General features: G+C 44.5%; 1 protein-coding gene across 1 annotated transcript in view; it reads right to left on the bottom strand.

The window, feature by feature from the left end:
• Window positions 1–7369: 7369 nt before the first annotated feature.
• LOC138769060 (indolethylamine N-methyltransferase-like) overlaps window positions 7370–17566 on the bottom strand; it is a 48916-nt gene continuing 38719 nt past the window's right edge. Inside the window, exon 4 of the mRNA XM_069947240.1 lies at window positions 7370–8640. Within this exon, the coding sequence (XP_069803341.1) occupies window positions 8217–8640 (424 nt within the window). The 3' untranslated portion in view covers window positions 7370–8216. The remainder of the gene's footprint in view (window positions 8641–17566) is intronic.

Raw genomic sequence — 17566 nt, forward strand, 5'->3', positions numbered from 1 at the left:
GCACGTACACAAACGAGATGTACGTTTAATAACTGTATAAAAGAAGTCTACTATTTTGTATATTTCCTGTCAGAAAGAGGACGTTTTCAGCTTATAGGAATACAGCTGTAATAACCAAGGAAATGCACATTAACAAATGAGATGTACATTTAATTAATGTATAATAGGTGTGAGCACTTTTGGGCACTATGTATAAATTGACAAATCCAATATGCAGCCTGGAATCCAAAAGCTAAGTATTGCTGTGGCTGCAATGGTGTCTATGGACAGAAAAATGCTTGTTGTAAATATGCTAGTGTAACCTTGATAAACACCCCACTAATCTCTCTAATCTCAATGCCTATCTCTGTAATATCACTAATCTATCTGTGAGCTAGCTGTCTGAACAGAAAAGTGAGTGAGGAGACAATGGCGTCCAGAATGCAGCACAGTGACTAATTGAAATGGCTGCATGAAGGTAGATGATACACTGTGATAGCCGTCTCTATAGCACAGTGAGTGAGTGAGGAGAGAATGGCGAACAAAATCGCAGCACAGTGACTAATCGAAATGGCTGCATGCAGGTAGATGATACACTGCGATAGCTGTCTGTACAGCACAGTGAGTGAGGAGGCAATGGCTTCCAGAACGCAGCACAGTGACTAATCAAAATGGCTGCATGCAGGTAGATAATACACTGCAATAGCCATCTATACAGCACAGTGAGTGAGTGAGGAGAAAATGGCATCCAGAATGCAGCACAGTGACTTTTATATGAGATGATCATGTGATTTTAGCAGCCAATGAGACCCCTACACCTCAGCAATGACGTTTCTGCTCTGCACAGATTGGCTGGCAAAAAAAGGCGCTTGAACGCTAGCAGTAAAATGTTCGGTTCAGTTCGAGTTCGAGAAAATCGAGATGTTTAACGCGGACCTATTTTTTCTCGAACAGTTCAATCAACACTAGAGAAGATCCACCAGATCAACCAGAGGTGAACCCCCAGCTCGTATCTATCTGGTTTTTGTTTAGTTTTGCCCCTCGGTTTAGGCCCCTCGATTTATTCCTTCCCACATAGTTGTTTAGTAATGTAGTTAAAATTAGATTAGTTAGTTAGGGATTTGAAACATGGACTAAAATGGACTTACGCCTCCTGTACATATATTGCTCTTAAGGACTCTTGATGATCAGTTATTTGCACTATGGACAATTGGACTATTGTCTACTGCATTGTTTCTATTGTTGTTTTTATTGTTGGTTTAAAAAGTTATCTCAGTTATAATGTATTCTTATAACTTATGCTGTGCCTTAACAAACGTCCAGTCTTTTTCTCAAGGTGTTACACCGTAAACGGCTTTTCTCAAGTGGGGGAGTATGTGGTGTCCCACTAGGGGGTTTTACTGTTGCATACACCCTTCGCAAAATTCTGTACTTTTTGTGGTCTTATTATGGTGAAAGTAGTATTAGGAGTTTACCACTAGATGTCGCTGTTAGGGATGAGCGAACCGAACCGTTATGAACCAGATTCGTTACAAACTTTGAGAAAGTTCCTTACGAATCTGTTAAAAATAACAACGGTGACGCAAAATGGTACTTTTTTCACAGAATACACCAGAGTACAAGGGATTATTACTACTATAATCCCTTGTATCCTAGTTTTCTTTGAATATCAAGATGTGTGCCGTCACCCCTGTTAGGGTGAGACCTTAAATTAGTCTCCTCAGATATACCTGGGTGCTGCCTAATCAAAAATGTAATGTGACAGCTGTCTGTGAGTATTAACCAAGACACATAAAAAGCAACTTCAATGATCAAACTTATTGTATTTATTACGGTAAAATCAGTTCACATCTTCATAATCAGGTTCAAAAAATAGAAGAACCCCGTTTAGCTGCAACAACAAAAAGTTAATAAAAAAAAGTCCAAAAAAAAAGTCCCATCACTGTCCCAGAAACAGAAAAAGTCCAAAAAAAAATCTCATCACTGTCCCAGAAACAAAAAAAGTAAAAAAAAAAAAAGTCCCATCAGCTGTCCCATCACCTGTCCCATCACTGCACAGTTAAGAAGAAAAATGTTGGGTATCTTGGTGTCCAAGACCGTGCACCCCAGTGCTGATGTCTCGTCCTTTAATTATGGGCAAGGGCAGTACATGTCTGTTATTGCCCATTGGATCAACATTCCCCCAGAAGACCACCAGAAAATTAGCCCATTCTTGCCACTGTCACCTCCCCGGAGCTTTAGGGGGCCAGTTCTGCACAAGTTCTGCCTCCACCAGCTTGCAACCATTCACCGCTTTGACTGCAGTCCAACCTGCCCCGATGTCTTGCCAACGATGTCAGGCCCGGCGCTCTAAGGCTGTCCTCCATTTTGTGAGCCTGGATGAACGAAGCCACAGTGGGCAGGAGCTCCTCCGGACAATCAGGGAGGAGAAGGAGATATATGAATGGCTGACCCCAGGTCAACTAACGGTTGGAAGTGTTGTAGCAGACAATGGGAGGAACATTGTCTCTGCAGTGCAGCAGGGAGTCATGCATTTTGTATGGCACATGTAATAAACCTCATAGTGCACAGGTTTCTTCGACCTTCTTCGACGCGACTCTGTAAGCAGCCATCAAGGACATCATCCGACTTGTCCGTATTCTGGAAAGTGCGGTAACAAACATCATCAGCAAGGATTCCCAGGCCACCACTCCAAGGCTGACAATCCTCCTGCTCCATGACTAGTCTGTTCTCAATAATACTGGCCTGAGTGCAATCAGGTACTGCCTCCTCCTCCTCAAATAGTCTCTTTTTAACCATACTGGGCTGTTTGCAATCAAGTGCTACTGCCTCCTCCTCCCCCTCCTCCACACTGGGTCCAATACAGTACTATTACTGCTGCTAGTTCCACTGTCAAATGTCTGTTTTCCACCCCACTGGGTCCAAGAAACGTTGTGTCCTATGTCCCGTGTAATCACTCACACCTTGGCAAAATTTTTTTCACTATTTTTGCACTTTGATTTTTTCCACTTTTTTCATTGTAATAGCAACTGCAACTAAATGAAACTATAACCTATCAGACTCCCACTATTGTAGCTGCAATTATTCTGCCGTTATTGCAAAGTTCGTTTTAGGTTCGGTTCGGCCGAATCCGAACTTCACGAAAGTTCGCTCATCCCTAGTCGCTGTGTTATGTATTAGTGTATGGAAGCTGCACAGCTGAAGGATTGCAAAGGGTTATTGTGTTTATGTGTTACTAGACTCTGTAGACCAGTAGGATTTCTGCTTTCTTCTTTCCTATCACCTCTCCTCTCTGTTCTTCTATTCCACTCTTTTCACCCAATCACAGCGCACCCTACACGCTGTAGAGGAAGTGAGTCACACAGGAGACAGGAAGAGTAGGTCAGTCTTAGCCAGTACCTCACATGGGTAGGATGCAAGACAGTACACTGTTGCCAACTTTCTCACAAGTACCTATACCAAGCGCTATGCGCTGTTAAACCTCTCAGGAGAGGACTAGCCAAAAGACAACCTAAACCCACGCTGTGGACAAGGAGAACTTACAGTGCAGGACACTATCCATATTAGAGCCACAGAGCCAGGAACCGATCCAGACAGAGCAAAATTGCAGTAGCCTATGAACCCTGTCTTACAGCGGGGGTGTCAGCAGGGAACCCTCAGCATTCCGCTCAACCCAGGTAACAAGGTCTGGGACCTGTGTTACCCATTAGTACGGTTCGGCCAACGCTAGTGGGCATAAGGTAGTGTAAAGACTGAAGTCAAAGGTCAATACACAGGCATAGGTGTTCTTCTTACTCTTATTCTACTTATTCTTCTAAGTATTCTACCTCATCCTCCAACATCCCGGCAGAGCACAGTACTACATGGGTTGAGACTCTCATGGCATCCTCCTCTCTGCTACTCTACTTCTTTTCTTATTTAGTACAACACAACCAACACAACTATATCCTACAGTGCACTTATACTACAGATCTGGTTGTTCTATTGCCAAGTGTTATCGGAACTTTGTCAAGTGTGTTTCAGAGACTTTCAACTAAAGGAACCTTATACTGCCGCTTCTGTATTACCTGCTGCACATTTACAAGTAGTAAATCAACTTCACTTTACTTCAAGAGTCTGTGATTATTCGCCACTACCTACATAGCATACACACCGCAGCCTTGGGACACTTCCCCTTTCTGTGGGTGGTGGGTCCTACTATCCGGGAGGGTCATTATACTGCTCTGGCCACCTGTGACTACATCATCTGTGATACTATCCCAAGGGATCTTGTAGCAACCCGGCAGGACACCAACCACAGGGGAAAAGGGTACAACCGGCCTTACACTCTAAAAGCAGGTACAGTATGCTATCACACCTGTATGCCCACCAGGTACTGGCATCCCGTGAGAACTCATTGAGGTCCGGCTGTATCCCGGCCATCCACCACAGGAGTGGTGTCACACTACAACACCTAGCAAGTGACTGGCCGTCCTCCCGATATAACACCTCCGGGGGGCACACCACACAGGTACCTCCTAATTCTATTGACAAATTTTTTACAAGTTACTTTGGTTTCGAACTGTAATGCTTTTACTTACGAGGCTATGGTTGATGCAGAGGCTGCTGTCAGTCTTATTCATGCTGCCGTTGCTCTATAACTGGAGGCTAGAGTTAATTCCTCTGTGTTCTCCCTTTTTGGTCTCGGGTGATTTTACCCTTATGACTAAAGGGAGAATAAAGTTTTGTACCTCTGAAGTCATTTTGAAGTCTGCTTACTGAAAAAATGTAGTTTTTTTGTCATTGAAAAATTTACTGGTTTTAATTCTTGGTTTACCATGGCTCCATATACATAACCCGTCTTTGACTGGAGAACTACAGAGTTAGTCAAATGGGGGGACTCGTGTAGTGCTCATCTGAACCTTGTCTATCCTCTGATTTGTACTGTGAATAATGACATTGATGTTCCAGATTTTATTCTCGACTACAAAGATGTCTCTGATGAGGCTGTTGCAGAGTTTCTACCACCGCACCAAACCTATGACTGCAACATCAGGTTACAGGTACCCACTGGTTTTCTAAGATTGATCTTCGTAGTGCCTACAATTTGATTCAGATCAGGGAGGGTGACATGTGGAAGACAGCTTTTAACACAAGGGAATTGAGTATTTGATGATGCCCTTTGACCTGAGTAATGCCACAGCTGTCTTCCAATGTTTTATTAATGATATTTTTAGGGATCTCTTTGGTCGTATGTCTGGATGATATTTTCCCCCAATTGGGAAACTCATCTTGAGCATGTAAGGGAGGTCCTTTCCAGGTTGCGACAGAACCTGTTATGTGCTAAATTGTCTAAGAGTCAGCTAGGTGTCCAGGAGGTTTCATTTTTAGAATACATACCGTGATTCCCCAAAACCAGAATCCTGTTCCACACTGATGAGAAGCAACACCCCGAAACAGCTGTCTATGGTTGGATACCTGGCCTTGGTTTTTCCCTTGTCATTACATTGACTTATAGGGCCACTTAATATGGTGGTTTTGGTGGTTTCCCTACAGGAGCCCCCCTTGGCTGGGTCCTTCCCGGAGGGACATCTGGATAGTCCTTTGTTTTGAGACTCTTAAATGAGGCTCCACGGGCTCTTCTTTTGCATATTCATGTTTCCCATGGAGCAATGCACCTAGGATTTAACCACCATCAGTGATCTGTTTCTCTTATCCCTGAAAATAAGACAGTGTCTTACTTTAATTTTTGCTTCCAAACATGTGCTATGTCTTATTTTCAACCTCTCAAAAGAAAAAAAGTATATGCACAAAAAATGGTAGCACATCACAAAAATCTTTATTATAACACTGACATAGATACAAAGTACCACATAAATAAATGAATGTACAGGAGTAGTAAAATGAGGGAGACAACATGTACTGCTCTACATTAAAAACACTAAATTGTGACCATAAGTCCTGCTGGTGTTCCAGCCAGGGCTAATCTACCACTCTGACTCTGGACTGTATGTACAATAATAAAAATCCAACATCTCTACCTAGACAGAGACCCAGTAAAACAAAATATAACCACAAATAATGGAGCATAGGAAAAAAAAAAGAAAATTGGAAAAGATCACCATATACAGTCCAACAGAATGAGAGTCAGATGGGATAAGAAATCACCCCACGCGTTCCGCCATCTAGCGACTTCCTCAGGGAAATGTCTTATTTTCAAGGGATGTCTTATTTTTCCATGAAAAAGAATTCACACTTATTGTTGAACACAAAAAAATGATCATTTACTTTATACTGTATAGTAGTTGTCATCACAAACCAGCATAACCAGACAACCGCACCACACCCCCTCCCTTTGACGTGGTGGAAAATGGTGGTGGCAGGGGTCTTAGGGTCCTATTTCACGGGCCGATGAGGGCCCGATCAACGAAGTAAACGAGCGCCGATCTACTAGATCGCCACTCGTTTACTGGGCCTATTCTACGGCCCGATAATCGTTACCGATGTCCTTGCAGCCCTTGCAGCATACATTACCTGTCAGGTCTTCTGCTCCGCTCCATCCTCCTCCCCGGGTCCGGCGTGCTCTATCTTCAGAATGGCCTGTCAGCTGACAGGCCACCCAGCCGATCACAGGCCGCCGGGGTCCCGGCCTGTGATTGGCTGAGCGCTCCGCCAGCTGACAGACCATTCTGAAGCCAGAGCACCCGGGACCCGGGGAGGAAGACGGAGCGGAGCAGAAGACCTGACAGGTAATGTATGCTGCTGCTGCTTCTCAAATCGTCGGTCGCCCGCCGTGCACCGCTATTCAACCGTAGCGATGCCCAGTGGGGGAACGATGATTTTAGGTCTGGCCCTAAATGAACGATCAGCCGATGACACGATCATCGGCTGATCGTTCTCTCTATTTCACAGAGCGATAATCGTCCGAATCGGGCCGAATGGGGCCGATTCGGCCGATTATCGTCACTGTGGAATAGGGCCCTTACTTTCGGGTAATGCCTTATTTTAATCTTTCCTGTAAATCCTCCACTATGCCTTATTTTGGTGGGATGTCTTATTTTCTGGGAAACAGGGTACTTACTAAAACAAATCCTAAAAAGGTTGCTGTAGTGGTTGATTATTATTAGATTATTAGATCATTATTATTGATCCGGCTCTTCTATCTTTTCTTGAACTGTTACAATTTTTCCACATTTAGGCAACCACCCTTCATGATATTATAAGTGCCTCCAAATTTGACGTAGTCGAAACCAACCACAGCAAATAACTGATCGCTCATTTCTTATTAGCTCCAAACCATTATAGAATGAAATGCACTATACAAACACCAATTTTACAAATGATGCCAGTATACATATAAGACCCAAATAATTTTTTTCCCACCATGATCACTAACACTTAGGTTTCCCTTTAAAATCTATTAATTTAAATGGTCCTCTGATTATGTGTGGTATTACATTTCAACTCCATTCACTTTACTGGGAATGAGCTGCAAAAATGCACCCAAACTGAGAACAAGAGTGATGCGCAATAGTCTTTACTTTATTATACTAGTCTTTACTTTATTATACTATTCATACAAAGCAAACAAAGAACAGAATGATGTCATAAGATATCAGGCTCCTGTTTTATCAGAAAAGATGTAGAAGCAATATTGGTATAGACAAATAAACAGTAGGACTCCCAATAAATGTATAAGATATATAATACTTATGTAGAAATATAGAATTTTCCCATCCTTCCATACCCCTTCTCTTCATCCCCTTCCTTGGTTTAATTTGATGGACGTGTCTTCATTCAGTCATACTTTGTAACTATGTAACCTATGTCCCCTGAAGTCCATGATGCACAAGCCCTTCTATACTGAAGATTGAGCAATTTATTGTTTATACATTATATCACGGATTAGACAAAGAATAAAGGTGTTCTCTGCTTTGGACCAATGTTATTTGATAATTACAGTAGCTGATCACGTGGTGTCTTTTAGATTAGACTGACAGGATTTATTTAGAGTGGCTCTATGTCTGATCATTTTATGTATCTGGCTATTTTCGCTATGTTTCCTCTCTGCAGGCTTAATCTCTACATGAATAAGTTACTGTGATTTTTTTTATCATAAATTACACACAGAAAAGGGAGCCTTCGGCTTTCTTTAAAACATCCAGAAACAGCAGCAGCATGGAGGAAACTATAGAGCAGTAATGTACAGTGTAAGCTATGAAACCAGCATTCAGGTAATTTCCCAAGACAAATATTACCTACTTCTCCTTGTGAGCTACAATGAAGATTGTGCCCCTATAGTCAGTAAGGTCACTCACAGCCGTTCTCTTCTTAACCTTACAGACATCAATAACAAATCCTTCTCCAACTAGAGCTTTCCTGACAAAATCCTCATTATATGTGAGAGCATGGAGCTTGTCTTTCCCAACTGTGAAATATGTTACATCTAAACACCCAAATAATATGAGATGTCCTCCAGGTTTCAGCAACCCTGAGAACTTCCTCAGATATCTGATGTAATCATCTTGGTCTGTGCATATTACATCTAGAAGCCAAACACTGATGATACAATCGGCCGGTGGTAAGACTATCGGTTCGGTCATATTTTCCTTCTCAAGGTCACATTTCACTACATGTTGAGCGGCTGATCTCACTTTTCCTTCATGTTCCTGAAATTGGTCACTGAAAGAAATAGGAAAGAAAGAGGACAGTCATTTTCTTACAGTAAACCTGAATACATCAAAGCTCATTATTTATCGCTGGATTATTGGTTTCAGTATTGATGGAAAGACTTCTATTCAACCAGGACTGGTGTACTGAGGAATTCTGGGCCCTTCTAATTGTACCCCTTAAAGGGGTACTCCGACATCAGGTAAAAAAAAAACATGCTATTGAAGCAGATACCGTTACTTACCTGTCTGTCTTAGTCCTGAACCTACCAAAAATACATTCTTAGTTTTGTATTGCGTGGTTGTACATCCTGGTTGAACAGTTGTTTAGTCGGAGAAGTCCCAGGAGGCATTGCTTTCCCTCAGTTGTTCATCACAGCCCTTCAACTCTGCCTACTGCCAAATATCTAATTTCACTGCACGCTATCAGTGGGGTTACAGCACCTGCTCATCGGTCAGCATTAGGCTGTGTTCACACTTGTCGGAGTTTTATTGCAGTACTGTTGTGGTACTGCATCATCTTCACAGAAATAATACAGTACCGCAATGAAACTGCAATCTGTAAATATGCTGTAGTTACTCTTCTCCTCACTCTCCCTATGCCTGTTTTCACAAATTTCCCAGTTATTTTGATGCGAATTGCTGAAAAATTGTGCAATCTTTGCAGGGGTTTTGTCATGATTGTGCAATTCACTGAAAGATCACATGGTGCAACAAAACGCCATGTGTGAACTCAGCCATGTGGTGAGAAGAGTAATTGTACCATGCTGTCTTAGGCTTTCAAACACTTAAAATCACTACTGAAGAACCCTGCAGATTATACATATATCTTTGCAGTGGTTCTCGTGTAGCCATAACAGTCCTTTTCATAGTTCAGGAATCTTAGTAATACAATAGACTTTTGTGTGGGATAGAAGACACAGCTGGTAGACGAGAGCAGATACATTACTTTGATACTTTACAAAGCATAGGAGAAGGTAATACACTGATGAGTTATGTCAGCAGACTCTGAAGACACTAGACTTTTGAGATATGTAATCTTGAGAAGTGGAGCTGCAGTGACTTGGGGTTCTTTGGTGGTAAATGTGGCATCCTATCCAGATAACTGTGGTGCTCGGCTGGGAACATAAGAGAAAGCCCTGTATCCATGGGAATGAATATCCACCTAAGCTACCATGTGGACACAGAGTGACAAATGATCAGGGATTACAGGCCCACATAGTGTGAGAGCTAGCCGTCTGGGTGGCCCTTAAGAATCCAAGCAGGTTTGCATTAGAGATTCGGGCCTTTGCACTGTGCTATTTTACTGACTTATACATTACCTCAGTTACATGTGCTTTGAATTCAGAGGTAGAAGAAGTAGACGACAGCCCAGCACAGGTAGGATTTAGATCTGTGTTCCACAGCCACTTATTTGCCAGACATGGCTAGGGTATCAGTATATACAAAAGACATAATAGTTCCACACATGAGCCCTGGCCGCCTGGCCAGGCCCAGGAACAATGCTCTCAGCAGGCTCTCTGGAATAATCAATAATCACTACGGAACACACTCTCTGGACTGACTGACCTTTAGCTAGTCCCATCCCACTACATTTATCCCTTCAGGGGGGAATCTAATTGGACAAGAAACATATAACCCTTTGTGATAGTACTGTAGCCCCTAAGGTAGCTGGCTCAGGGATTGGCTAAAGTGTACTGTAAAGAACAGTGAAACAATTCATATAATCAATAGAGCAATCAGTTAACCCTTACATACTTTTGACCTTTAGCCATGCAAGGAATACAGTGATGTCTGGTGGTGGGAGCGGCATTACACAGTCTTCAGTCTTAGAGTCTATAACACACAGTACTGACCTATATGTGCTGCTACAATAGCAGTTTACACCCGCTCTAGGACATTGCCTGGAGCAAGAGAGAGCCGAGCAAATGGGGAGTGCTGCATGCAGGCTGGATGTGCCTGTCAGGTGCCTATCCCCGACCCCCCAGCCATTATCCTCCTGAGGAAATTGCAGCAGCAATGATACTAGAGGCTAATGTGCAGTGTGTCGTGCAGTTAAGCCACTGTGTATAGTAAATAAGTGTTTGGGTCAACATACCCCATTGCTACATCAGTGTGTGGCCGCTGTAAAGCCAGTGTCTAGCTGTAAAGTGCTGTAAAGGCAGTGTGTACTGTAAACCAATCTTTGGGTAAAGTTAACCCATTGCTATACCAGTATGTTAGTGGTGTCAAGACACTGTGAACTGTAAACCATTCTTTGGGTGAAGTTAACCCATTGTTATACCAGTGTGTGGCTGATATCAAACCAGTATCCAGTGAATCCAGTGTGACTGTGCTGCTTGTGAAGTAAACCCAGTGTTGCTGTTCAGTGGAGTTCCTGCTGTATTTAATAAAAAAATCTTGTGAAAAATATGAAAGTCCCCATAAAACCCGTTCCAATCCAAGTCTAATTAAGTATTCAACCCCTTCCATTTCAAGTGAGCCCCCAGTAGTTTACATAAACCCAGCAATATGTCCAAGCTTGCCAAGAAAACTAGGCTTTCTGAGGGTATGGTAAGTGGTAGCAGCCAGGGTGGCCTCAGTGGATCGCAGAATTGTGGTAGAGGTGATGAGAAATGCAGTGGAGGAAGGTTACATCTACCAGTGAAACAAACAGGGCAGGTAAAGACCAGCCAGCCTGGTATTGTGGACTGGCTCCTTCAAAGTTCGAGTTCTATGTCAGGCAGTACCCAAACCTGAGACAGCAGTCAACAGAAGGGTCGCCTGAAGTAGTGCCGCGACTATTCCGTGGCAAGACCAGGATGTATCCTCTGCCACAACTCTTGTTGTGTCCCAGACACAATACCACTTGCCAGGCCTGGCAACGAGAGAGCTGCTGGTGAGCATAGCACTCCCCCCCACACTCTCAAGCACTCCAATCTGAGGATCTCGTAGAGGAATTGCCTGACAGGCAAGACCTGGAAGAAAGCCTTGAGATTCCCAGAGTTAACAGGCTCCAAAGGAGTCAGAAGAGCCAGGCAGAAGCAGCTTCAGGCCAAAGTATTGGATCCTTCCATATTCGTATGGCGGAGGGGAGCTTGGGAGAAGATACTTTTATCCCAGACTACGATGACGATGATGTCACAGACAGGATGTGGAATCTGGGTACTGGAGATGTCATCCTCGGCATCATTGTCAGGGGATGACACTGTATTTTTGCCACTCACCCAGCATCAACTCCCATCAACAGCTCTTGGGTCCGGAGGAAAAAGAGGGAGGTGGACAGCTTCAGCCAGTCCGTGTTGGCAAGGCCCAGTCACTCAAGTACCCAAAGGCACTGGCAGCACTCCATAACAGGCTAGCAGAATTGTCTGTGGACATCATCCGGAAAGCTCATATCCTGCCTCCACGACCTTGTCTAGTCATCACGCCACTGCACCCCCAGTCTGAGTGGCGTACCAACACTGCCAAACCCAGCACTTTAGGGCTGTCCTTCACCTGTGCAGCCTAGGTGAAAGAAGCCACACTGGGAATTAACTTCTTGCAATAGAGAATGACATTGCAAAGTGGCTGACTCCTTGGCATTTGCAGATGGGCAACATAGTGTCTGACAATGGCCGTAAGTTTCTGCACTGCAGCAGGGAGGACTCATGCATGTTCCTTGCATGGCCCATATGCCGAACCTGGTCGTTCCTAGGTTTCTCTGCTTCTTGCCAGAACTTAAAGATCTCCTGAAGATGTCAAGAAAACTATATACACACTTCAGTCAATCTTATATGGCACAAAATGCCCTCCGCAAGATACAATGCCAATGTGGACTGCAGGAACATCGATTGGTCTGCGATGTGTCAAGACAGTGGAACTTGTCTGTTGGTCAGCTGCAATGAGTATGGTGTGAATAACGTCATCCCCCTGCTTCACATTATGGAGGCCACTTTAAATAACATCATTGCAGAGGGTACTTGGGGCAGTGCAATTGTCTATGATGTTCATCTAAACTCGGAGATGGACCAATTGGTGCTGGAAGAGGAGGTATACGGCCAGGTGTTCCAAACACCCCCGGTTAGCATCTCTGGCCTGGAAACACCCAAGGAGATGGAGAAATCCGTTTGACCATAAGAGGATGACCATTTCAGAAAAGCTTGATGTCTGGCTGCAGCTAACAGAGTTCGCTCTCACTCTGCTGTCATGCCCAGCCAGCAGTGTTTCATTGGAGAGAGTGTTTAGTGCGGCAAGGGCCATTTTGACCCCCAGGAGGACCAGGCTGTCTTGCCTTAGTGTAAAGAGGCTTACAGTCCTCAAAATGAATAAAGCCTGGATAGGAGAGGTTTTTTTGGGCGTAATAAATTCCCAATAAATGTAGAAGATGAAATGCATATGTGGAAATATAGATGTTACCCATCCATCCATCCATGCCCCTTCTCTTCACCACCTCCCTTGGTTGTAGCTTTTGGATGGGACTGAACGGAATCTTCCAAAGTGGCTCTATGTCTGATCATTTTGTATATCTGACTATTTTTCCTCTCTGTTGGCTTGATCTCTATATGAATAAGCTACTGTGATTTTTTTCCCCCTATAAATTGCACACAGAAGAGACGAGCCTCCATCCTTATATCTCTTTAGAAACCCAGAATCAGCATGGAGGACCCTATAGAACAGTATAGCCAGCATTCAGATAATTTCCCAAGACAAATATTTTCATTGGGGGAAATCAGTCAGACCTAATTCTCCTTGTGAGCCACAATAAAGATGACACCCTTATAGTCAGTAAGGTCACTCACAGCTGTTCTTTTCTTAAGCACACAGGAATCAATAACAAATCCTTCTCCAACTAGAGCTTTCCTGACAAAATCCTCATCATATGTGAGAGCATGGAGCTTGTCCCTCCCAACTGTGTAATATGTCATATCCAAACATCCAAATAATATGAGGTGTCCTCCTGGTTTCAGCAACCCTGAGAACTTCCTCAGATATCTGATGTAATCATCTTGGTCTTTGCTGATAACATCTAGGAGCCAAACACTGATGATACAATCGGCCGGTGGTAAGACTATCGGATCCGTCATATTTTCCTTCTCAAGGTCACATTTTACTACATGTTGAGCGGCTGATCTCACTTTTCCTTCATGTTCCTGAAATTGGTCCCTGAAAAAAATAGGAAAAAAAAGAGGAAAGTAATTGTCCTACAGTCACCTGAATACATCAAAGCTCATTATTTATCTCCGGATTATTGGTTTCAGTATTGATGGAAAGACTTGTATTCAACCATGACTGGTGTACTAAGGATTGATGGACCCTTCTTATTGTACCCGTTAAAGGGGTACTCTGACATTAGGTTAAAAAAAAAACATGCTACAGAAGCAGATACAGTTACTTACCTGTCTGTCTTAGTCCTGAACCTACCAAAAATCCATCCTTAGTTCTATATTTCATGGTTGTACTGTCAGGATCCGGGCCGCGCGCTCGGCTCCTGGCTCTGCTGGAGCGCGCGGCCGGACTCTGAGCAGAGCGTCCCTAGCAGCCGGCCCACTGTTATAATGTTACGGCCGGCCGCGCTCCCGGCTCTCACTCTGCGGTGCGCGCGGCCAGCTCAGGAGACGGCGTCCTTAGTGCAGGGCTGGTTGCTAGGGGCGCGTTGGCAGCGTCCCTGGCAGTCAGCCTGCTGGGAACGCCCACACTACTAGCCTCGGCTGGGATCATTCTCCCCCAGCTGAGCGGCGTTAGAGTTTGGTGACTGACAGCAGATTGCTCCAGTCAATCCATCTCTCTGTGTTAGCCTGGAGTCTCGGCTCCAATTGTGTTCAGGGGGCTGAGACTCCAGGCTGTATAAGTTCCTTCCCCTGTGTCTCAGTCCTTGCCTGCGATAGAGCCTAGTACCCCTAGTGTTTTCTTGACCTCGCAATCTTTCCTGACCTTGCTATTCCCGTTACCTGACCTTCTGCTTGTATTACTGACTACCCTTTGGACTCGTGTTTGTACCTCGCCACTCGACTGTTATTGACCTGGAATTCTGACCTCTTTCTTATTGTGTGTGTCTGTCTTGTTTTGTTTCGTGTTGCACCTTAGAAAGTACAGGGACTGCCGTCCAGTTGTCCGTTTGCCATCTAGGGCATCTAAGGAAAATAGGTAGGACCAGTGGGCGGGTGCCAGCTTCAGGGCTCACCTGTCTGTGTGCCTTCCTGTCCTTTCCTGACATTATCGCAGGCCCTAACCGACGTCACTCCCGGCGGATCAGCATGAGTACCGATACTTCGGTCGCTGACCGTCTAGACGAGTTGACTACTCAGCTCAAAGGTGTCGCTGGATTAGTAGCCCAATTATCTAATCGTGTCGACAATCTATCTCAGGCTACTTCGTCCCGCCCGGTGACACAGAACACAGAGGCAGCACCTGTCCAGGTAGTTAAGCATAAAACTAAAATGATACTGCCCGATAGATTTAGTGGAAGTGCTGACAAGACCTTTAGGGAGTCTTGTTATTTGTATTTTCGTTTTAACCCTTTTATTTCAGATGCAGAAAGGGTTGCTCTAATTGTCTCCCTCCTTCAAGGTCCCCCTCAGGACTGGGCCTTAGCCCTTTCCCCTGAGGCTCCAGAGTGGAATTCGGTGGAAACATTCTTTTCCTCCCTGGGTCAAATTTACGATGACCCAAACCGTGTTGCAGTAGCGGAATCCCACCTATTGTCCATTCAGCAGGGCCGTCGCACCGCGGAAGAGTACTGCTCGCAGTTCCGCCAATGGTGCACCCTGACTGGATAGCAGGATTCCCCTCTGAAGACCCTGTTCCGACAGGGTCTCACGGATTCCATCAAGGATGCCATGGTCAGTCATCCCACTCCTGATTCCCTCAGTGCATATATGACATTGGCTATTAGTATTGACCGGAGACTCAGGGAAAGAAAGCGAGAAATAATGGGGGTGACCACAGTACAGTCGAGGGTCAGTCAGCTTCCTAAACCGTTCCCCAAGGTGACAGAGTCGCTTCCCTCTCCTACGACTTCCGACGAACACATGATCCTGGGAAGTGCTTCCGCCCGAAGAAAATTCCGTATGGAGCATTCTCTCTGTCTTTACTGCGGAAAGTCGGGGCACTACCTGAAAGACTGTCTCACCAAGCCTTCTCGGAAGCCGGAAAACTTCAGTGCCTGAGTGATAATCCGGAGGGTCACTAAGGCACACAGGTACCTCCTAGACAGTTTGATAATTTTTGTTTATCGGTTACATTGGTATTCAACAATATTGTTATTTCATGTACTGCCATGGTTGATTCAGGTGCCGCCCTGAATTTTGTCCGTACCTCCGTAGCAGACTCATTGAGTTTAACATTGATACCTCTCAGTACTCCCTTCACAGTGGCAGGTGTAGACTCCGCCTCTCTGAGAGGTGGGTCAGTGAAATATCGCACCCCGGAGATATTAATGCAAGTTGGGTGTCTTCACTGTGAAGAGATATCATTTTTTGTGTTGGATGAGTTGGCCGCTGATATAATACTGGGTCTACCGTGGTTGCGCCAACATAATCCGGTATTTAATTGGACGTCCACAGAGCTGGTTCAGTGGGGTGACTCCTGTGACTCTCATTTGTTACAAGTAAACCCTATTATGTGTACAGTGATTGATTCTCCTATTCCTGATTTTATTTCAGATTTTTCCGATGTGTTTAATGAGGCCATTGCCGACGCCTTACCTCCTCATCGTCCATATGACTGTGCCATCGACCTGGTGCCCGGGGCCAAGTTTCCCAAGGGGCGCATTTTTAACTTGTCTCCTCCGGAACGAGAGTCGATGCGCCAGTACATTCAGGACAGTCTGAGGAAGGGTCATATACGGCCTTCAGTGTCCCCTATGGGCGCTGGATTCTTTTTTGTGGAAAAAAAAGATGGTGGTCTGCGTCCTTGTATTGATTACAGGGAACTAAACAAGATCACCATCAGAGATCAACACCCCCTTCCCTTGATCCCGGATCTTTTGAACCAGGTGGTAGGTGCCCGCTGGTTTTCTAAAATATACCTACGGGGCACCTACAATTTGATTCGGATCAGGGAAGGGGAAGAGTGGAAGACGGCTTTTAACACGCCCGAGGGACATTTTGAGTATCTTGTAATGCCTTTCGGGTTAAGTAATGCCCCCGCCGTCTTCCAAAGGTTTGTTAATGATCTTTTCCGTGATCTGTTTGGTCAATATGTAGTAATCTATCTGGATGACATACTTATTTATTCCCCTGATTGGGAGTCCCATGTTCAACATGTCCGCGAGGTTTTATCTAGACTCCGAGAGAATACCCTTTGTGCTAAATTATCTAAGTGCCTATTTGGGGTTAAGGAGGTTGGATTCTTAGGATATATTTTGACTCCAGAATCTGTACAGATGGACCCTCAGAAGGTGTCAGCAGTACTTAAGTGGGCTAAGCCCACCACCTTGAAATAGATTCAATGGTTCCTAGGTTTTGCAAACTTCTATAGGAAGTTTATCCGTAATTTCCAACTTATTGTCAAGCCTTTAACCGAATTAACGAAAAAAGGTGCGAATCCAACCTCCTGGCCTATAGAGGCAGATCAAGCTTTCACCCAGCTTAAACATAGTTTTTCATCTGCTCCTGTACTGGTGCATCCTGACCTTGATTCACCATTTGTGGTAGAAGTAGACACGTCAGAGTTCGGAGTTGGAGCAGTATTGTCATAAGGAAGGGAACCGTATACCAATCTGAGACCTGTGGCATACTTCTCCAGGAAATTCTCCATCTCCGAGGCCAACTATGACATTGGTAATAGAGAGCTGTTGGCCATCAAATGGGCTTTTGAGGAGTGGAGGCATTTCCTGGAGGGTGCTAAACACCAGATAACGGTTCTAACTGACCATAAGAACCTGTTATATCTAGATAAAGCCAAAAGGTTGAACCCACGTCAAGCGCGTTGGGCCTTGTTTTTCACCCGGTTCAATTTTGTGGTTACATACTGTCCAG

Source organism: Dendropsophus ebraccatus, chromosome 12, assembly GCF_027789765.1.
Source record: "Dendropsophus ebraccatus isolate aDenEbr1 chromosome 12, aDenEbr1.pat, whole genome shotgun sequence".
NCBI lineage: Eukaryota > Metazoa > Chordata > Amphibia > Anura > Hylidae > Dendropsophus > Dendropsophus ebraccatus.